This window comes from Mangifera indica, chromosome 2 (assembly GCF_011075055.1).
Source record: "Mangifera indica cultivar Alphonso chromosome 2, CATAS_Mindica_2.1, whole genome shotgun sequence".
NCBI lineage: Eukaryota > Viridiplantae > Streptophyta > Magnoliopsida > Sapindales > Anacardiaceae > Mangifera > Mangifera indica.
This window is the reverse complement of record NC_058138.1, coordinates 18628232-18652017: the sequence shown is the minus strand read 5'-3', so window position 1 is coordinate 18652017 and position 23786 is coordinate 18628232. Positions and strand designations below refer to the sequence as shown.

The window sequence follows — 23786 nt, the reverse complement described above, 5'->3', positions numbered from 1 at the left end:
AAATACTTCTGGTACATGTTCTTACATCTAACTGTAATTGTAAATAAAGGAGGCATGAAATGCCTGTGACTTTATCCATAAGTAGATGATGTAGAATTGGAATAAGAAATAAAGGCGTGAACATGGACCGAAATAATACGGCTGATGAGGCTGGGGCAGGTAAGAAGGTTTCCTTCATGGCATTAAATTTTTCCATCAATGCTATATATATACAATTTTTTATATATAGATAATAACATATAAATAATATATCATCATATAATTAAATATTATTTTATTTTTTATTCAAAATTATTTAATTATATGATAGCGCATCGTCTGTATCAAAAGTGTATACACATAGTTTTATTAAATTTCCTTTTAACAATTAAATTTTTTTAATGATATTATGTGTACACAGTTTCGAATACACAATTGTGTATATCAATGGTGGGTTAATACATAATTAATATTATTTTATCTTTAATTTAAAATCACTTTCTCATATAATAACACATTATTTATATATCCAATTATATGTATATAGTTTTATTATATTCTAAGATTTTTTTTTCAAACTTTGATATGATAAATAATAAAATTATATATTTTTTTATAAATAATTTATATATACAAATAATATATTATATATAATTAAATAATTTTAAATTAAATATAAAACAATATTCATTAATATTATAATATATCATCTTTATATTTAAATTATGTATAAAAAATATTTACACTCCTTGATGACAAATGTTTGCCCACTTCAATTGATTCTCGAAAATCTTAGCATTTTTATTACACGGAAGCAATCACTCTTGTAGAAATTTCAATAAATTAAGGGATGGGTCTACTTAATTATATCAACGATTGTTCTATTTAAAATTAAAAAGCATATAATAATAAAAATCATAAACTTTGTATTTTTTTAATAATATTAGAATAGCATGCCCAACTTTAGTCTATTTTAAATTAAAAACTAATTAAATTACAGATTACGTGGCGCCTGCTCAGAGGGTGCGCCCTGCTCGCGGGGAGAGATTATCGTATAACTTTCATATCGCGAGAAAATGGCGATTATAATAAAACCTGATTAATATTCTAATTAAGTTGGATTATGATATGAATTGATAATTTAATATCCCGCTTCTTTGGATTTGAAGAGCCGATAGTATGCTCAACTGTAACTTTAGTCTTGTCAACTTCATATGTCATCCCTAAAGTTTAGTATAAGTACAGTTTAGTCATACATTTTTTAGATATCGCTTTTCTCTCGGGGACCAAAACGTAATCAATTCCTAATAATTGGTAATCACTAAGTTGATCTGGTTAGGAAGCATAAAATTAAATAAATAAAAGAGAAAGTTGGTCAAGATTTGACAGCAAATGATCTGTTGACACTTGTCATGTTGATTCAAGTGTAATTTGAAAATGAATAATAATTTAATTTGTGTAAAAGCTAAGGCTGATCATATCATGGAGGCCTTCGCTTTTTTTAAAAGATGCTTATTACTACTCCAAGCTCCAGCCAGGGCAAACTTTTTATTGCCAAAAAGCCTTGGACTATAATCAATTACAACAACTGTCTCTGTCTCCCTCCCATTTCTTAAGAATAATGTCATCTTAATCATAATTATAATACATTCCTTCTATAATTAAAAATATGTCAAATGGAGTCTTATTTAACCATGAAGAAAAAAAGGTATGATTTGTAATCCCATTAGTGAAGTAGAGGATTAGTTTTTTTGTTTTTTTTTAAAATAAGGAATGTTGAGTTAAACCGTTTTTTCAAAGTCAAATTTATTCTATCGAATAGATAAAACTCTAATTCAATGATTGAGTATCCCACGATTATTATAACAAATAATTTAAAATTTTAATCTTAAAATATCATTAAAGAAAATTTGAACCTTTGCTCATTTATGATTAAAATCTCATCCTTTACCACTTAAATTACTCTTGAAGTCAATATGAACATATTTGACACCACTAAAATCTTTAATTTTTTCTGGTTTGCCTTGGTTTTGTGTATAGTAAAACTTATTTTGACAACCCTGCAACTGATTTTATTAAGATTGTGAATAAAAGGGTTGTTTCTTTTTTCCTCGTGAACTCCATCATTGTAGAATCTTTGATAGATTTTTAAGAGAAGAGAATTCCTTATTTTTTTTATATCAATAAAACTATGTACATAATGATGTGTTACTATATGATTATGTGTTATTTTATTTTTAATTTTTAACTATTTACACATCGTTGTTATGCACAAAATTATGTACAAGAATTGCGCGTGTAGAACTAATCTTTTTGTATAGGGTCTGCAAACCTGAATATTTGCTTTGAGCTTTTGTGCTAATCTTCTTATCCTGAAGGATGAGTCTGAGTTGCACTTGAATTCTCGTTAGAGGACTTGTTGTTTTCTGTTTGTGTTAATATGTTTTTTTACCCACCAAACAATAAAAAATCTTCAATTCCCATCTCCACAAGCCTTAGAAAAGTTTATTTGAAAGCTCAAACATTCTTAAATAACATTTCTTTTTCAATTTCATCATTGTTGTATATTTTCTATAGGTTATGTTTTTAAAATTGAATTTCTTTTTGGGTTCACATGGCAGCTAAAGTTGCAACTTTCGGTGTTACTGTATTTTGAAATGAGATAATGCCACTAAATGGATCATAAATTTAAAATTGAAGAAAGCCTTCTTATACTGTTTGAATTAAAGTGGGAAAGACTGAGAGAGTGTAGTCAAATTTAGAAAAAGCAAAGCATACTTTAAAAATTTCCCCTCTTAGAGGGAGGATTGATGTTGTTGATGTTAAGAAGTGACAGACAATAGGATTTGGGAGTGCCGTGGCTGCTAAACCAGACAAAATATAAGAAGAAAATGGAAATCCCACTGACCTTTATAATTATTATTTGTTTAGAAAATTAAAACACTAAAAATGACCCTAAATAGATCCCATCAAAATTCCAAAATGGATAAATCCATGAGTCCACATCAAATAGCAGATCAGATAAGACCAAACGTGTAAAAAACCAACTAGTTAAAAAGAAGAGAAAGTAAAAAGAAAAGAAAAGAAAAGAAAAGAAGTCAAGAAGAGGTAGAGACAGAAGTAATATGAGTCTTGAGACTTTAAAATTTTGAGCAGGTCTGAAAGGGGAGTAAAAAGCTTCAAATTTGGATCTGGGTTTGATTAGTTGTGGTATGTAGGTACAGACAGTTTTACTAAAAAAGAAATGAACCAAACAAAAGTATTGCCACTTGTTTGTATGAAATGATCTGCCTAATAACATGATTAGATTGTTTTTGGCTAAATGGCCTTACCTGTATTTGAAGTTTTTTCAGTGATCATGACATAAAAAGGATTTTGTACTGGCTTTATGGTGCAAAAGTTGAGCAACCAAAGTTATCAAGAAATAAAACACTAATTTTATCTTAAGCCCCACATCACAATTCAATAGATATATTTGAATGAAAGGTACTTGCTGCAAGTCAAAAACATACAATATATGAATCAGTAACTTGGTAACAGAGTAATTAATTAAACAGAAATATTACTTAAAGTGTCTGCCAATGATGGGGGACATTTGTGCAGAAATCAAACCTACCCTTAGATTTGTAAGTGGGGAGAAAAATAATAAGATGGAGTGGGGTGATGTTTGAAGTGCAATATGATGTCCCTCCCTCAGAAACCATTACCTCTTAAGATAACAAGAAAGTCAAAGTGGTGCCAACTCAGCCTCCAGCAGGTTTGTGATAGTGGTTACCGCTGAAATATTTGGGCTTGGGTTCAAGATCAGGCAACAAATCCAAACCTGAACTTCCCAGGGATCTGTCATGATATGTAGACACACTTTATAGATTTGTGATAGCTTTTTTTCCTAGTTAGTCAATAAATTACAACACTGGAATTATAACGCTCCTTCGCAAGTTTATGAAAATCCCACACTTTTGGAAATTGGAGAGTAAAACTTTCCAGTTTTTAGCTATGTTTCCATTTTGTTGTGCAGGTATACAAAAATCCTAAAGTCTTCAAGTGTGTCTTCATTGGATACTCTCCCTCTAAAAAAGGTTATAAATATTATTGTCGTACCTCAAAACAGCTTCTATGTCTGGTATGATGTAACTTTTCTTGAAAATCAGACCTTCCATACCAATACTTCTCTCTATGGGTGGAATTTGGATGAAAAGGGCCATTGAGAACCATTAGTGTAAACTAGTTGATTGTTTACTATTTAGCTCTTAGGAGATTGCTTTCCTAATTTGTTTTCAATCTATAGATTGTCTAAATTGAAGAATTCAATTCAAAGGAATTAGTTTCAGTACACCATTTTCATTATGACAAAATTTTCAAACTACAGACTATCAAAATTTTTCAGTGTTTTAACATAGCAAATCTTTAGCCAAAATTCTAATTGGTGTTATTGTCCATGAAATAAATAATTGTAAAATCTTACTGTCTTGATCAATCTACCTCTCCAAGAGCATCACCATCTCACAGTGTGAAGTATGTGGGAAAAGATCTACGGCCATGGCTTTCACAGGTTGGAAAGGCTCTGACACGGGCATTGATTTGGTGCAATGCCGAGCCAATGAAATTCTAATTGGTGTCATTGTCCATGAAATAAATAATTGTAAAATCTTACTGTCTTGATCAATCTACCTCTCCAAGAGCATCACCATCTCACAGTGTGAAGTATGTGGGAAAAGATCAACGGCCATGGCTTTCACAGGTCGGAAAGGCTCTGACACGGGCATTGATTTGGTGCGATGCCGAGCCAATCCTGCACTGCTCATGTTCCTCCATCCCCTGTTGTCTTTATTTCCTTTCTCAACCTTTTCGGGAGATGGTGTGCATAGTTCAATAGCATTTGCCACTAAGGTTTCAGGATTGCAGGATATGTAACTGCAAAATGAAAACAGCTTAAATGATTAGAAGAATTTACTATATAATATTGAGGAATAACCAAAGTTTAATAGAGAACTAACACAAGCCTCTGCAGATGTGGATGAGTCCTCAAAGCTTTAATCACCTGTATTTTCACAAAAAAATGTGAACTAGGATTAGCAGGATAAAGTAACAATGCAGAAGACATATCACATGGATTCTTGGATACAAGTAGTGAAGACTAAAGACCCCCGTGGCCCATCAAAGAATTAATTTTTAAGGTTTTAATCAAAATTATAAACCTTCTCATGTTCAACCACCACTAACAACGGCAATAGTATTTAGATTTTCAAAGGTTTTTAATTTTAGGAGGTAAACAGAAATACTTGTTAGTAGTATTAAACAAGACATATTATCCAAGGCATCTTCGCCATGAAACAAAAATATAAGAAAAGAAGAGCAGTAAATTGTAAACACAATGGTGTCTTATCTAATCACTTCTATGCTCTAATTTTAATGCAGCCAACTACAAGAATGATGGGGAATGCGGAACATCTATTACACAAGTTCTGTAGTGGACTATAAGCAAGTAGTGAACAGCATAAAGCATCACCATCATGGTGGTTGACCAAGCTGACTTGGTATTGGTGTCTGCTGATGTCTATATCCAACTTTTGAGAATAAATACAAAGTGACATCAACATCATAGTCACATAGAAACGGAAATGTTTCATTAGACACAGGATAGAACCTTTCATTTTTGACCATGCTTGGTTTAGACACTAACAGCACCCTTTTTCTTTTTTTGGTAAGTACTAACAACAAACCTTTAATCTCCAAACTATGACATGATACACAGTCAAATGTTTTCTTTTTCAATTTTTTTTTTTATGTTAAAGTTATTAAAGAAGGGATTTTTGGTTGGAGCAAGAGTAATGGAAAATAGTTTTAAAATGTGCATGTACATGTGAACTAAAATTAAAGAACATGTTCCTTACAGTTGGATGAAGTCCACCACGTGGAGGATCAACAATAGCAACAACATTTTTAAACTGCCGCACAGAGGAATTTTCATCTTCTGTACAACCCTTCTGGACTTGGTTTTGAGGTTCTTTTCTACTACTTTCTTCACACTCAGAAGTGCCAACACCATTTTCAGGCTCATGGACCGAGCTCCCTTCACTGTGTAAAACGTTATCCAAGGAGGAATCTTTCTCTTCTGTAGTAGCAATTTCTTTGTCATTACTCTTAAATACATGGTCACCTTGTTTCTCAGGCACATTTAGATACTCCCTTAATAAAGACCCCATCACATCCTCCGCCTGTTAGTTCAAACAAATAAAAAATAGATAAATTTCCTTATAGAACCTGTGATAAATTTAAAAAATGTGAATAAAAAATAATAACGAATTAATCAAAACTAGATTTCAATTTCCAACACCAACAGATGAACATTGGTTTTTCCTCAAGAGTTCATACAAATTACTATAGTAATGACTCATCATTTCAAAAAAAAAAAAAAAAGGAAAGAAAGAAAACCAGCTAGAAAGGATCCAAAAATAAAATTCACACCTTTGCACAGACAAATTTACAGTTTTTTATGCCATTTATTTCAGCATTCCGATGAGCATCTGAAACCGCAGAAGCATTCATTTCAATGCCAATAACCTGGAGAATTCAAAGTGAAAACAGGCCCAATTATTTAAAAAGCAAAAAAGAGATAAGTACAATGGACATATACTACAAATTTACTACAATATCCCTCCTTAGGTATTACATTTAACAATTTAGCTCCTTTCAAGCAGAATTTAACTGTTTAATAAACAGAACACTGACCATAAAGGGTAAATTGTCATTTCAGATCCCGGGGGAATTTGTTATTTTATGATACCTCAGGGGAAAATTGTAATAAACTCCAATGCTACTACAGCTTGTCTACTGTTTCAATAACCCCTTGCTACCTAATTGTATTGTATGTATTTATCTTGTATCCAAAGATTGAATTTTATCCATGTTACATAGGGCATTCAACACTTGAAGTGTCAACCAAGAATAAGATCACAAAAAAAAGAGAAAACAAGAACTAGGTAGCTGACTATTACCATACCAACACGATGTGCCAATGTGAGCCCAATTGTTCCGGTACCACAGCATACATCAAATAACAAGGTATCAGGACCCAAATCAGCCCAATCTCCAGCAAGCGAATATAGTTTCTCTGCAGCTAGAGTATTAACCTGCAGTACCATATTAATTTCTTTTATACATTTCTGTCCTTTTTCTTCTATACACCAACACAAATCATTTGCACACAAAATTATCCAGCATCAGTAGCAAAAATTATTGAATTGAGCAAAATGGCAATCTGAAGTCTCACCTGGAAAAAAGCCGTAGGGGATATACAAAACCGGAGATTGCTTATACAATCGTGGATTCTTGCCTCCATGAAATCATTACTTCCCTCCAGCTCAGTGCCACTTGCTGGTTTTGGAATTCTTAATAGGCGCAATGGAGCATCAGCTGGAGCTACATTTGAAATCCCTTGATGATCCTGTATGAAAACTTAGCCACTATAAAAAAACAAAGGCTAATACAAAGAAAACATAGTGTCAATCAGAAACACGGAGAGCACCATATTAAGCCACAGATGTTTTAGGGGCCAAAAAAGTAGATTCTGTGCACTCTATGAAGTCATATTATACATGGAAATTTTTTATTGGCTTGTTTCAGAGGCGTTATAACTTTAAGGCATTAAGTATTCATAAACCTAACAGCACTCAACCTTCTTAACCCTTCTTTTCACCTTGCACATAAGACCATTCAATCCTGATCAAATATCTAAAAGTCATGGAGTTAGGCATTACAAATTCTAGCAATGTAACATTCATCCAGATTCGATGATTCTTGTACAAGTAAATCTATTATAAGTGGAAGCCTATGTAGGATTATCTATTATTTTTAGCAAAAAGGAACTCGTACCTGAACAACCAATGCAGTCAAGGGTAAAGATGGTGAAGTTGCACTGGCTCCTGCAGCAAATGCTTGAGATAACTTCTCAAATTCACTGTTTACTAGCGAATCATCAATGCCCGTTGAGCAAACCTATGTAATCAATATTAGGAAAAAATATATGTGATCCCAAAAAAGTATAAGCAAACACATCATTAGAAATACTCCAATTCTATAAAAAAGCATAATCTGCCTTATCGTCTACCAAAGCACACAAGCTTGAGCCAATTTAGGCTTTTTTATTCATTCTTTTGCAACACACTGCAGTGAATTCCAAACAAGAAATGGTTCATGCAACACAAAGTTCATTCAAGTTGTCCTTTGGTATATTTGACACAAACCTGAACTATTAGCATGACCTCTGAAATGCTGGCATCTAAATTTTCAGCATCAGTTGGCTTTTGTGGAGTTCTTCCTTCTCGAACCTTAAAGACGTCAACATAAAGAATATCAAAATGGGAGATCAACTGAATCCTACAGTACAGAAATGATGAAAAGACAGAGAGTTATACATACTGCTAACTGGCGCCAGAATCCAGTATTTTTAAATCTGTTCCAAATTGGTAAGTTTGAATACTGCAGAAATTCCTGAAAGACTGAAGCATATTTGCAAGCAATTACAGAAACATTTGGACAGTCCATAGGTTCTTCAACTGCTGTCACACCCTCCCTGAAAAGTCTCTTATACTTTGTAAAACTGTTCTAATACCAACAAGTGTCTCCCAACAACAGCAAAAATAAATGATAATGCTGACTACCTAAAGTTTCCAAGCATGAATCCCACAGTTGGTTTGCCTTGGAGAGAATATCCAACTGAAAATTCACATTTGTTACGATACCCATTCACAACTGGTGATTCAAGTATACCCTCTAGTTGGCAAGGAAGACCACCTGCAGAATTTAAGATAAATCAAAGACAAACATTAGTGTCACAAGCATTCTTGACATGAATATTTTGGGAAGTCCTCACAAAGGTACACAATGTACCTATCTCCCTGGATTTGAGAATCCATTCTGGAAGTGAAACACCATTTGGACATGCTTTACGAGCATTTCTAGTCTGTCCAAAACATTATCAAAGTTCAGATTGCTTAAAAAATTGTATCGCAAAATATGATAGAGAAAAATAAAACAGAAGCCAGCATTTCTAACAAGTTTTTTCAACATCTGTGCAATCGAGTTCTTTTTGTGTTCCAACTGATCACTGTAGGGCATATGTGCCAAGGGTGTCACAACATCTTGAGCACTTCTAGGCCTTGAAACTGATCCATCAACAGCTGAACTGTCGTTGTTGGTAGTACCATCCTCTATCCTACTTGAAGATGGAGATAACCCTTCAATCTCTCCTACCAACGCTGGCTCATCAGTTTCTTGGGTGTTTTGAGGGTAAGCCATAGCCAATTTAACCTGCTTCTCAAATGATCGAGGGATGACATTAGCAACCTTTAAATTCTTGTTACCAACAGATATTCCTTCAAGCTTCTGTCACATTAAAATTCCCATATACCAGTCAAAAAAAGGCATTGCAAGTTTAAAAACCAGTAAACATAATGTATATATAACAAGGGGTACCTCCATTGCACTGCTCAACTGTTCTGCATTTTCAAAATTCACAAAACCCACAGTCATGCCCTTTTTCTTCTTCGCAGATTTAAAGAGTATTTCCTGGCAAAATAAACATTTGCTATGAACAAGGCAATGTAGTAGTAAGACTTGTGTATCTAACACCAAATGGTTTCGATAAACAGAGCAACACAGGAAAGGCCAAGTCTCATAATTTTCCAGTATCTTGCATATTTCTGTTAGAATGCTCATATTGTAGCCTTAGATATAACCAGAACTATAGCAACTATGTTATAAGCCAAAAAGATACTATGTGAAGAGACAGGCTAATACTAGAATCCTTCCATTATGATGGCTATATCACATAACACTTATGAAGTTGCATAAGCTTTCAATCTGCAACACAAAAGAAAGATAAAGATGCCCCCTGTCCCAACCTTACACTCCTTGCAAATAACATCAACTAAATTCTACTGCATTGATGCTTTAATCTTCTTCTTTTTTTCTTTTAAATACTTTTATGTTGGCTAAACAAATTTTAACTCAAATTTTGCCATATAGAAACCTAAATTTTCAACCTTGATAAAAATGAGCTTCCAAAAACTACATTGATGTGGGAAATGCTACATTAATACAATGTCATTCAACCAAACCTCCTAACCCAGATATTTTATAAATGCTACTTTCTCATATTGCAAGTTTTACTTCACATGATATGATTGATTATTTCATATGCTTTAAAATTTCACTACGTTTTCTATTATAAATTTCACATTTATATTAAGTTGATTTAAGTCCTGACTTCACTTACATGCTCAGCAAGAAAACTCTTCAAATTATCAGAACTCCATTTCCTTGGTAAATGAACCAAACATTTACTAAGCTCACTATCCTCACCACCACCAGCATCACCGTCGACAACAACCTCCGTCATCATAACATCCTCCGCCTCTTCCTTCACTTGGCGTTTCTCGCCATTCTCCGATTGTTTTGCCTTCTTAGCACGCTGCGAAGTGGGGTCCCAAGTGTTATCGGGCCGAGGCCTGAGTTCCTCCTCGCCATGAGCGTACCTACAAGTGCTTCCATGGCGGCAATTGCCCGAGTGGGTCCTGAAGTAGGAACAGAGACTAGTTTTCCATAACGGGTTAAGTGAAGGGTCCGGCTCTGAATTTGATAGTGGCTCATCCTCTCTCTTCCGTTTCTCGGCTGGGTTGTGGTGGTCACCGTCAGTTGACAGTGGCATGGACGGTTGGATTTCGCTATCAGCATTTTGGTCCGGTTGATTTGGATTGGCTGATTCATGACAGTTGATTGGAGGGTCGAGGCTTAGGGTTTCAGTAGATGATGCCATTGGGTTGGTTATGTAGAAACTGTCAGTCATATGCTTCTGGTTAGGGTTTTAAATTTAACGGAGCTTCAGAGAAGGAATATCCGGAAATCTTTTAGTCTTGATAATCTAATTTTTATTATTTAATTTAATTTATTAATAATAAAATATTATAATAACTTTTTATTATTGATACTAATATAATAAATCATATAAATGATAATTTAATTATTATTTTTATTTTAAAAAATTTTGATTTTATTATAATATATTATTATTTATTAATTTTTTGAAATAAAAATTTTTTATTTTTAATTAATAATATAAAAATATTTACAAATAATTATATTTTAAGGTATTTAAATAAAATAATTTATTAATATTTTTTATATTTAATTAAATACAATAATTAATTATATTTATCAAATTTTATTAAATATAATAATAATTTATACTTAATAATTTTTTAAATAATTTATCTTTAAAATAATTTTTTTATTTTAATAATAAAATATTACTTAAATTACACTCTTCAAGATGAACTTGACATCCCCACCTTACAAATTAAAAAATTACTACAGGTAATTGATAAATGTTCAAGCAAAAACTGCTTTGTATACTTATTTTACCGTCCTCATGTACTCTTGAAGTAAAAAATCTCTTTTATATTCAATTAAAAGGCCAAAGGAATATATATACTCTCAAAGCCTTATTTATGGAATTTGAAAATTTCAAAATCTCACTAATAAATCAATTAGATTTAAAATTTTTTGTTAAAAACAGAAATAAAATTATTATTTTATTAATAATATTAAAAAATATAAAATTTATTATATATATTTTTTAAGTTTTAAAAACTAATAATTTTATTCGTATATAAAATTTTCTAACTTAAAAAACTCATATTCCCTTCCTGCCGCCCCCCCCCCAAAACCTAGGTTTGTTGTCTTCTCCCCTCTCCATTTTAAAATTCTGGCTAATGTCTCCCCTCTCTAGATCTTTTCGTTTCAATAAAGAGACAATTTCTTCATTTCTGACAAAGAAATCTAGAGAGAGAAAGTCATTGTGCCCCAGTCAACGTTTTATAATTGAAAGGAGAGATCGTTGACGTCAGAGATAATAGTCAAAAAGGTGAAGGAAAAGGCCTTAGGTTTGGGAGAAAAAGAATTGTGATTTTTCAAAGTTAGAAAACTTTAAGAAGGGATGAAGTTATTAGTTAGAAGAAAAAATATAATAAATTTTATATTTTTTAATTTTACCTTTATTTTTAACGATAATTAACTTAGAGACAAGACTTTGATAATGCATTGGGAATAAATCCTTTACGCAATTAAAATTATAAGTTATCCGACTTACCATCCCATCCCTATTACTAAAACTTTGCATCTCAATAATTCAGCTTAAAGTCCAGGAAACAATCACTTACAAGTCTAGGAGTATTCAGGCCCCCAAGATGCTTCTCCCACAGCATTGAACTATGGGTCGAACACACCCTCAATCACCTTGAGCACTAGCAATCATCGAACTCTTATTCAATTTCCATTTTTTAATTATTATAATCTTTTTTTCCTCTCATTTCTCCTTCGATCCCTTACTTTGATTTGTTATAATTTTTCATATCTACATTGTAAAATAATATTTTGTTATTTTTTATTATTATAAATAAATAACAATTTTTTATACATCTTATGTCAATTGCCCTAAACTCAAAACAAATTTTCGTGTAATCTGTAAACGTACCCTAAAAATATAGTGATGAATAACTAGCAGGCATACGTCATGTTTTCAAACGAGCACAGCCGACGGTGCAGATATTAGAATTATGAAAGAATGTCATGTCGGTTGTGAAAGCTGAGCTGATTTTATGTATGACGTTTGCTGGGTGCCATAAATTAGAATGAAATAAAGAGGGAAATTTCCACACACGTAAGAGATTGAATTTGCCGTAATTCAGTAGTTTTCTTCCATTAAACTGCTACCGGTTTAAGACCATTTTTAGTATTAGGCATCAACTTACCATGTCAGTTTGCATTCTGAAAGATTAACACTCAGTTAGGCTACATCCAATCTCTTACAAGATCAAAAATACAAACAGACAAAAAGATAATGCAAACAAATTATAGATTAAATGAATTAGAGAACGCCATATGACAATCATAAACTTAAAAAACATTTAATCACTAACTTGTGTGCAAATTTTTGGGTGAGAGATAAGACAATCATTTAACAATATTTTTTGGGTAAACTTTTAGGTGTATGATGAGAGAAAAACCTCTAAAATTGAAGCATTATTCCAACAAATATGCAACTATATTTACATGAGAATTCACTTGCAACTATTTATAGGACAACACCAATGAGGCAAGCAATGCATTATACCTGTATATAAATTACTTCTGGTAAATCAGATTATATGGAAAGCATTATTCTTTTGGCAACAGAAGACCATATGGAAAGCATTATTCTTTTGGCAGCAGAAGACCATCATCAATCATCAGGTCCATTGTTCACCTTAATTTCTAAGAGCCTATCAACGGGTTGCCTACAAATAGGACACCGGTTTGATTGGAACTGCAAAACTTTGGCACACCCACTGCACATACACTGCACAACAGTAGAATAAACAAAACATAATCAGCAAGTAAAAAATCTTTAACATGGCCAATTTAAATAAACAAACTTATAGGAATGAGGAAAGTGTTTGATAAGAAAAAGTTAGGAAATCGCCACATGGTTAACAATCATCACGGGATCAGCTTTAAAACCTCACAAGCTGGCTTTTATGCTCCCTAAATCAATTAGATCCAACACTTATAGAATAAACTATTTTCGCATATTAATTTGTTCACATGAAACTCTATAGAAATAGTTAAATATAGACACTTAAACAGCACAGATGCTTCTCCTTTTGAATCAAGCAATCACAAAGTACAAAACAATTCACATGATTAAGTTTATCCTTAGCCAGGACATTTGAGAGTTACTGGATCATAAAACTTTACAATCTACCAAACTGCAACCATGGCATATGAAAGAATATTCCAACTATGAAACAAGGGAGTGGAGTGTCTTCAGAGTCTTTGAACTCACAGTTGCCAGTTCTGTGAACATCATTTAACACTAGTTATCAAGCCAAAGTTCCCTGGTAATGAAAATTCATATCTCAAAGAGATTTTTTTTTTTCAGGTCACCATAATTCGAGCCTAATGATCAAACAAAAATTGATAGTGCAAACAAAATCTAATGCCCTTTCAAAGCAGCTTAAATAGTACATATAAAATCAACAAGTAGATATGGAAAACACCTAAATATAACTGAATACCAATTATGCTAGATATAAAGTTAAACTCTCTTCAGTTGTCTCAACAAAGTGGTTTGGTGTGCTATGCTAGATACACATGCATATATGTGATTAAGATAAGCAAATTTAAGTTTATATGTGCACCATAAAACATAAAAAGCCATGTTCTTAACCTTCCACTTTGATGTCTATGATGCAACAAGTAAGACAGAATATAACCTTGCATTCCAATCACACCAAAAAGGAAGAAAAAAAGGAAAAAGAATAAGTTTCTATATATACCATGTGTCGGCATGGCAGGACAGTTGTGTCACGTGGTTCTGACAGGCAGATGACACAATCTTTTCCAGAATCACTCTCATCAGCTTCACCAGAAACTGAATTCCCAATTCCATAAATTTCCTGAAGCTCATACCTCACTCTGTTCACGCACAAGATTTGCTTAATCACCTTGACTTGGTATTCAGCTTTTTCTCTCTTTTCGAACACTGCTATAGTAATCTGAGAATTCCCAGATGGATTAGCTTCTGATCCACCATGGTCTGACGACAGAGCCTCAGTCTTCACAATGAGAGGATAAACTTCTGTATCACCCCCCTCTGTCAATGTTGTTTCATCAAACATCAAGAAGTCAATCCCTGTTCCAGAAGGTTGTCTAAACTTCTGGCCTAGACCCGGTTGGAAAGATATAGTGACTGGTTTAAGCAGGTCTTCCTTTGTTGGAATCAGGTTACAGTCCACTTCTTTAGCAAAAAACATCACTGAAATACTGTTGAAAACAAGAAAAGAACAATTGTCAGAAGAGCAATATATTAGTAGTATAGATTGAAGTATATAGACCATCAATATAAGCAGTTCAAATAATAATAGTCCAAAGCAAAAGAATTATACAGGCTCCACAACTCTAAGGAGAAATGCACTAAACCAAATCAAATTCATTATATTAGAACATAAAAGCTCATATTCAGGAAGAAATAAATCCAGTACATCCGAATTCATTCTGAAGAAGAAAATATACCACTAAATCAATCAGATGCTGAATTACATAAAAAATATATATATTTTTTAAAACAATGATATCACTGTAAAAAGTTTATAGAGTACTTCAATAGGTTCAAGGCACAATATACTTGGCAAATGGTGGTTGAAGCCAAAACTGCAAAGAATGTTGGCTTCACTTCTACACTTTCTATCTTGCTTTCCTTAGATAATGTTTAATTTAGGATAACCGTATAAGTTCGTCTTCTAATCACTAAAATTAAACGCCCTGAGCTTGCTTAGCTACAAATTCTTTTCCACTTTGAACACCATGTAAGCAACAAATATATAAACCAAAAACAAACCCACATAAAAAAAAAAAAAAAAAAAAACCAGAAATGATCAACAAAAAAACCAAATCAAATTGACATCGTAATCCACATATAAAAATATACCTTCCAGGCGCAGTGGCGTCCAAAGTGAAAGAAACAAGGAACTTTCCCGGATTTTCAAGATCAGGTTCAACCCTAAGACTCTCCTTCTTCACATTAACATCATTCCTTATCGTGACAGCCTTCTGATGCTCGACGTAGGGCGCCATGACGGGGGGATAATGCGCACCAGGGACATGATGAAAACCGCCGTATGTAGTGGGAGCCGGAATTGCAGGGGGCGGGTAAAAAGAGGGGTTGTGATGATATCGATTAGAATTAGGATATTGTGCGGGATATGGCGTCGCAGCGGCGAAGACGTACTGGTTTGGGGTGGGTCTAGATCGGGTAGACGGTTGTTGGTCGCCATTAGAGTGCCGCCGGTGTTGTCCTGAATTGGAATTTCCCATTATTCAACCGTACTTTGAATGAGCTGAAAAGATAATCGGAGATCGAGAAGAATAAATATTCATTGGGTTTATCCTTACAGCAATATTACGTGTATGAATACTATTTGAATTTACGTATTATATATCATATTTAATTATATAATAATATATTATTTATATATTTAAATTATATATAAAAAATATATAATATAATATTTATTAGTTACAAACTATATGAATTGTCCGGAAAAAAAAATCCAATTCTCTTATTTTTATTACAATCATATTATGTGTATTATAAAAGTATTAATTTTTTGAAAAAATAATATTTAAAATATATTATCATTATTAATTTATTATCAATTATAACATATTTATATAATAATAAAATTATATGTATAAATAATATACATAATTAATAATATATTATTATATAATTGAATATTATTTTATCTTTAAATTTAAACTATTTAATTATATGATAATATATTATTAACTATATATATTATTTATACATATAATATTATTCTTAATATAATTCAGAATTTATTGACGTATAATTTTAAAAGTTGGAGATTTGTTGACTCGTATTTTTTAAAGTTTTGTCATTATTATTATTATATAACTTATTTGCAGGAAAACTATTACATGCAAAATCAACATGCATGAACTTAGTAGAAGCAATAATATATCATTATTATATATTATTTTATTTTTAATTTAAAATTAATTAATTATATCATTATTTATGTATATAATTTTATTATATTTGAATATAAGTTAAATATATTTACCCTATCATTATTAAGTTAATATCTGAAAATTATAGAAATTAAATGACTATGAAGTGGCAAAGGGAGTGGGTCTGGCAATCACAAAGCATGGGAGCAAATCACAATATAAGTTAGGCCAACTGGCCCAATTCTCATATATTTCAAACAATTTTCAGCCATTGCTAAGTTACCTCACATTGCCTTTATCATATACGCCAGAAATGTATTAGCCAGAACCAAAAATGTTAATTTAATATATACTTTTGTTTTAAAAAATACATAATGAAAAAACACATCTAAATATATGATAACGACTTTTCTGGTAGTGGTCGAGACAATCAGCTCATTTTGATTATTTAATTGATCTTGGACCACCCATAAAAATAATTACATGAAAATGAATTATTATTTGATGATAGTTGAGATTAATAAAACTAATGAAATATTAGATTTTTCAAAAAAAAAAATTAAGTTTTCTATTATGTTTATGAAACTTTAAATTACCAGTTATTTTATGAATAATCAAAAACCTTTTCAAGCGCATTTAGACTCATTGAGAAGGGAATAATGGAGCTATTTATTGGCTTGTCGGCATAACAATTTCAGCAGAGGTTCAATAATTTTGCCAACTTTAGAATTGGGGTTGTTTTGTTTTGTTCTACAAGATGACAACTTCAATAAATAGAATTACATTCATTGCTTGCTTCAATGTATAAGTTGCATAATTCTGAACTGACAAAATGTTTCAACTCCATACGCTTGGTTAAACCAAAAACAGAAGCACCAACCTTAAACCGGCATATTTTTTACCAACCGCTGTTCATATTTTCACCCATTTTGACTCTTCACTGCACTATTGATTGCACTACTACGATAATGTGACATTCAGATACCTATGCACACCACCCAGATGTTAAAACTTTGTTTCAAGTGGGAATTGAAGACAAATTCTCTGCAGTATAAACTTCATCTCTAAGCAATAATTAAAAAGAAAACGAAAGAAGCATGTGTCACTGGAAATTTTGAACCCAATATGGTACATCAATGGAGCAGAGCAATAAATAATGAGCACCATTTCATTCAACAATGAAGGTTTCAACTTATTGATATAAATACTTTTGACTGTCGAACAGGAAAGGGATGTGAAAGATACAAGATCAGAGTGACCCAACTGAGTACTCCTTAAAGCAGATAAATTGCAAAATCATAGAGAATCTGGATACAGACATGTTAAGCAAGGAAATTGAATTCACAGGTTGTGAAAGGCTAGCTCATCATCAATTAATTTTGGTCAATCAAATAATGTGCAGGAAAGCACCTTAAAGTGCAGTGCGGGTTGCAGAAACCTGCTTCATCCATTGAGTCAATCTAAAAGAATTATCAGCAACCCATGACAGCACAGTTGTACACGAATACCCCAGCATGCTCCTTCACAGCAAGAACCTTCCAATCCAGGGTCCCATCATCGACTCCTGATTTTGGACACCAAGAGTTCAACACAATAGCTTCACCTTCTGGACCTCTTTGGCCACCCACAACCAAAAGTTTATCTCCACAAGCCTTAAATGCCAGACCCCAACCATTAGAAGAATCAGCCCTAACTGGTAGCCTTCCCAACACATCCCAGGTTTTCTTCACCTTGTCATACTTTTTCACCATGTTAGTCATATACTCAACTGCATACAGCTGGTTATCGACAACAGCCACAAGTGGAGGAGCCTGGGCAGCTCTATTAACATTGGGATACATCCCTTCTATCTTCCTCCATTCCCCTGTCTCAAAATCAAACTCCTCCCCACATGTTAATGAATCAGTAGGACTTGACATCCCACCAATGACGTAGAATTTGCCATCCATGAAAAAACCAGAGCACAGTCTGCGTGGTGAATTCATTTTGGGTAGCATTTTCCATTTACCCAATGTAGAGTCATATAACTCTGCTGAATTCAAAACTTTTCCATTCTTATCACTACCACCAGCAACGATGGCAATAGAACCAAGACTACCAGACCCAAACAAACATCGGGGGTGATTCATTCCCTCACACTTCATCCAACCACGATGAACCAAACTATACTTCCAAATTGCAAAATCAAATAATTCACGCCCAAAAACCAACAACTCACTTCCCACAGCCAATGACTCCTTATCAGCATGGTTGAAACACTCATCACAAGGTATCTTCGGCAACGTCATCCATTTGTTTCTCATGGTGTCAAATGCTTCCCAACCCCTTGGATCACAAACTAAATACACCCAATGCTCTACTATACCTAGTTGCTTCCTCAATCCATACAAATACCCACTTTTGATTAACTTATGAAACCTCTTATTTATACATGATAAAGAAGCATAGTCTGATCTACACACGAACGCGAGACAGTTCAAGGCAACATCATCAATAAGACCAGGAAAAAGTGAATCACTTGGCCCAATTCGGCAACAACCATAATTCACTCCTTCCCCCCAATTGACTATTGAAAAACTATTTACTTCCTCTTCTTCATTTTCTATTTCCTCCATAATATCATCCAAACGAGCTTTCTTTATCATTTAAAACAAGTATCTTAATATATTCGAACAAAATCAAACAAATTTCTGACAACAAATCAATTTTGGTAAATTGTCAAGGAAAAAAAAAAAAAGAAAAACCAGTATCAACCCACAATTCCGATCTTTGCCCACAATCAATCTCCATCTGTTAGTTCTTTCCATCAAATTTAACAAATCAAAACATTTAAACTCCTATCAAAATCTGGACCAAAAAAAATCCCCACTTCCAGCAACAATTTGAGAAACCCTAAACAACCCCAATTCTCTATAGACAGACAAAAAAAAAAAAAAAAAAGTCGATACAAGAACGAATCAAATGAAAATTCAAACCCAACTCCCGCGATAGGACCAACAATCGAGATTTTTCCAGGATATCTTCAAACTTTGTCTAACAATTGAAACGGATTTACCTGAAAATGGAAAATGAATTATAAGTAATATCAAGCCAAATACCATTAAAAAAAATATTTCAACAGTTATACAAGCAAGAATTTTAATTAGATTTCTGAAATCACGGTCCGATCCGACATAAAATTACCGAAAAGAAATTCGATTCAGATGCAAATCACGGTCAAATTTTCAAATAAGGATCCAAATCAGGTAATAAATTGGATCTCGCTGAATAAAATTGTAACAAATGGAGATTTTCATAGGGAAAAACGTAAAATAAGATTTTATACTTCGTACCGTAACTGTAACCGGAATTATCGGCAGTAGCAAATGGTTTCGCCGGGAAAACAGCCGGGAACTATATGGTTTTAGACATGGCGCCGGAGTCCGGCAAGTGGAGAGATTGTTGTATAAGGAAACTGAGAAAAAATGAAGTGGGGGAAGAGAGAGGGCGTGGTTATAACAACGGAAATGTGTTGTCGTTTTTTGCAGAGAAGGGCCTTTATTTTCTATAATTAGTTTTTACCCTTTCCTTTTTGGGGGGTATTTTTAATCACATGGTCAAAATTTCTGGGACCCTATAAAAGGATGGTACAGAAACAGTTGTAAATTCTTATTCTAACAAATATCTTGATATTTCTAATATTTAATAAAAATAAAAATACTTTAATAAGCAAAATATAAATTTTTTTGTATTGGTTTGTGTTTAATTACACAATAATACTCATTAAAAAAATCAGAATTACATTAAAGCTTTGATCTCAAAAATCTTTTCTTTCTATTTTTTCTATAAATAATTCAATTGTTTTTTTTTAATTTAAGAAGAAAATAAATATTGAAGTCTGAAGCATTAAAGTGGGTGGTAAAGGAGACAACAGGCCATCATAATAGTACTACCTACTAAAATATATGTACTTTGTTTGCAGAGTCTATTGAATGTATGACAAATATTGGGGGAATGTTAAATATTTTTATTTTTGGTATATAGGTACATAGATATTTATTAATATTATTGTTTAATTAAATATTATTTTATTTTTAATTTAAAATTATTTAATCTTATAATAATATATATAAGTTTATATATATTTGTATACTATAATAATATATTATTTAAGTATATAAATTTTATATTTAAAATATGTATATATAATTTTATTGAATATTAAATATTGAGATCAACATCAACATTAAAATTGTAATAAATACGATAAAAAATAATATTATATATCTATTTTAAATATATAAATAAATATATATTTATATATATTATTATATAATAAAACGTTATTATATTTATAATTTAAAATTATTTAATTATATAATAATATATAACTATTTATATACATATAATTTTATTATATAATTAATTACCCCTAATAGGGAGAGATTAATTAACAATTAATAGTTACTTGATTACATTTATTATTTGTAAAAAAGTTGCGATGGTTATGGTATAGAATTTACTGATGTAAGGTGAAATTTTGTGAAGGTGGGTAAAAAGACAGAGATAAAAACAAGGAGGTGTTAAATGGCAATAGTAAAATGGAAGAAACGTAAGAAGGAAGAAATTTCATGGGCGGTTTGACCAACAGGGACCAGAGGCTTTTGACCTTGACAAAACATGAAACTTGTATCGATCAAACTCAACGCTTATTTATGATTAGAGAATTCATTACAGGTTGCATAATTGATGCCAACCCAATCAATTATACTTTGACACTCTACCATACATGTATACATCGGATTGTGAAAAAAAATATTTTTAAATAAAAAATTTGAGCCCGAGGTTAACTGATAATATATTAAAATTATAAGATTCTAAATTTTATTTGTTCATTTAATTTTATATAATTTTTTACTTTAATATGATATCGAAAGGGATTTAAATTTATATTTTTTAATATATATAATATTTTTTTACTCACTTAAATTATTTATTGGAATTTTTTTTTTCTACTTTTGCTCGGTATTTTTCAACTTTTATATTTTTAACTTTTTAAGGACTTTATTTGAAATCAATAATTCGGCCTAAATTATTAGGAGGTGTGCGAGTGATAGCAATGAGTGCCACAATTATCTAGCCTTTTTTTAACTTTTTCGTTTTTACCACGTGCCAAAACCAAAAATAATATATTTTTTAGTTTTAACATTTATTAAATGTGATTTGATTTTGATTGGGTTGCGTTATTGCCGAAACTCAATTTCAAATTAAATTCATATCTTGCGACAAAACTACGACAATGACCATCACTATTAGACTTTAATTTCTTTATGATCACTAGCTTTCATTTTTTTATTTATTTATTTTTAAAATTAAACAAGGCCGAATTATCTCCCACCCAAAACTTTTTTGATATACATTTTTCACTCCTTAAGTTTATAAACCCTTTTCTTAATTTTTTATAAAATTAATGAAAAAACAAAAATATTTTTTATATTTAGCAATGTATCGTGATAATTTTATAAAAACTCCTGAAAAAATTAATAAAAAGACAAAAATATCTCGCCTCTCATCCTCTTTAATTTTCTCATCAACTTTCTCAAATCTCCTAATGTGTTTTTTGTCTGTCAAAAAATTAAGAAGAAAAAATAAAAAAATAGTTATGTATATAATTTTATCATTTATGACAAAACAATGAAATTACTATTTAACTATTCAAAATAATGTTTATTTTTCACAAACAGACGTAACAAAAGTGAAATTTTTAAATTTAAAAGATAAAAATTATAATTTCACCAAAGTTTGGGTTGGAAATACCGAAATAGTCATTAATCTAATACTACAAGAAAAAGTCATGTTCGGAATTGATTCATATTTCTTTACAAGTTAAAACAAAGGGGTATTGGGTGTTATTTTAAGTAATATTCGTCAAATCATAATGGTTGGAGGATTAAACAAATTTAGATTATAATTGAGGGGTAAAATGGATATAAACTTTCGGCGTTGATTTTGATTGAAGCTTAAGGTTGGTCAAATCACGCAGTTGACTGGCACATTTACTTAGTCAACTACTACAATGAGTCAAAGTGGCGGCGTTTAATGGTTCTCAAAAGTAAACAACTGGGGTTTCTTCTGGGGATAAAACTTGCACTTCACCTCTCCTGTTCTAAAACTACAGTTTGTACAGTCTCTACCATTACTTGAAATACCAAAACTATCCTTTAACCCCTTTTAACTTATTTAGTGTGCGTGAGAATTAGGGATACTTTAAGTAAAAACATCAAGAATTAGATTGGGCCTAAGCATGGGCTCGGTTGGGCCAATCCATGTACACCAGTTGGGATGTTTATTTTCTCATAGAACAATATTATGTATATATATTTTTTGTATATAATTTATAAACACAGATAATATATCATCATATAATTTGATATTATTTTATCTTTAATTTAAAATTATTTAATTATATAATAATATATTATTAATATATTTAAATTATATATAACATATATATATAGTTTTATTTTACCGAAAACTCGAGTTAAGTCTTAATCACATAAATTAAAATGTGAAGAGAATAAGGTAAAGTCATGTGAACAATGACCAACTTTAATTTATGTCACTTGTCAGCCTCATACCTTTCGCATAATCTTTTATATATGTAATATATTCTTTTTATTTTTCATTTAAGTAATATTATATATACCTATTTTGAAAATATAAATAAATATATACTTGTATATATTATCATACGATTATATATTATTTTATTTTTAATTCAAAATCACTTAATTAAATAACGATACATATAAATATGTATCTATTTATATACTCAAAATAAATACACATAATTTTATTTTTTCAAGAAATTTCAGAAAGTAAAATATATTTAACTAAATTGTTAGTTATGTGTTCCATAATTACTTGATTAATTGAAAACAAAATGGAATATTTATATATAGAGAATTAATTGTTAGCAGCCATAACAGAGTAATTCAAAGTGTTGGCTTGCACTAAGAAAAGAGTGGGGTAGAATTCATTCAATGGAATTTATATGAAATGAAGAAGAAGGGGAAGACAATAACTCAAAAGTTTATGCTCGAATAGAGAAAGACAAAGAACATTGAAAATTCCAAGAAATTTATGCTGTAATAATAGGAATAGAGCCAGTTGGAATAGTAATGTGGATAGTCAGAGAATCGGCAAAAGTTGCATCATGTGGATTGTCACCATCAGCTTCCATCTTTTTAACA

At 31.5% G+C, this 23786-nt stretch overlaps 3 protein-coding genes across 4 annotated transcripts; all 3 read right to left on the bottom strand.

Moving 5' to 3' along the window:
• Positions 1–4290: 4290 nt before the first annotated feature.
• LOC123197958 (zinc finger CCCH domain-containing protein 24) lies at positions 4291–10874 on the bottom strand. 2 transcript variants are annotated; one of them, XM_044612509.1, is made up of 15 exons: positions 10259–10874; positions 9457–9549; positions 9037–9366; positions 8872–8944; positions 8643–8775; positions 8401–8554; positions 8226–8309; positions 7855–7977; positions 7253–7426; positions 6978–7112; positions 6448–6543; positions 5874–6197; positions 4977–5020; positions 4750–4893; positions 4291–4560 (listed from the first exon to the last, which is right to left on the bottom strand). In XM_044612509.1, the coding sequence occupies exons 1-15, from the start codon at positions 10826–10828 to the stop codon at positions 4458–4460; spliced, it is 2580 nt and encodes an 859-aa protein (XP_044468444.1). In that variant the 5' UTR covers positions 10829–10874; the 3' UTR covers positions 4291–4457. The 2 variants fall into 2 exon arrangements, with proteins under 2 accessions (XP_044468444.1, XP_044468437.1); XM_044612502.1 differs by having other exon boundaries at positions 4291–4893; positions 10259–10873.
• Positions 10875–13034: 2160 nt separating this feature from the next.
• Positions 13035–15972, bottom strand: LOC123196901 (probable E3 ubiquitin-protein ligase LOG2). Its single transcript, XM_044611051.1, has 3 exons — positions 15509–15972; positions 14358–14844; positions 13035–13378 (listed from the first exon to the last, which is right to left on the bottom strand). The coding sequence occupies exons 1-3, from the start codon at positions 15892–15894 to the stop codon at positions 13262–13264; spliced, it is 990 nt and encodes a 329-aa protein (XP_044466986.1). The 5' UTR covers positions 15895–15972; the 3' UTR covers positions 13035–13261.
• A 1753-nt stretch (positions 15973–17725) lies between these two features.
• Positions 17726–20046, bottom strand: LOC123208996 (F-box/kelch-repeat protein At5g60570). The gene is made up of 2 exons (XM_044626693.1): positions 19887–20046; positions 17726–19609 (listed from the first exon to the last, which is right to left on the bottom strand). The coding sequence occupies exon 2, from the start codon at positions 19197–19199 to the stop codon at positions 18027–18029; it is 1173 nt and encodes a 390-aa protein (XP_044482628.1). The 5' UTR covers positions 19200–19609; positions 19887–20046; the 3' UTR covers positions 17726–18026.
• Between the last annotated feature and the right edge of the window lie 3740 nt (positions 20047–23786).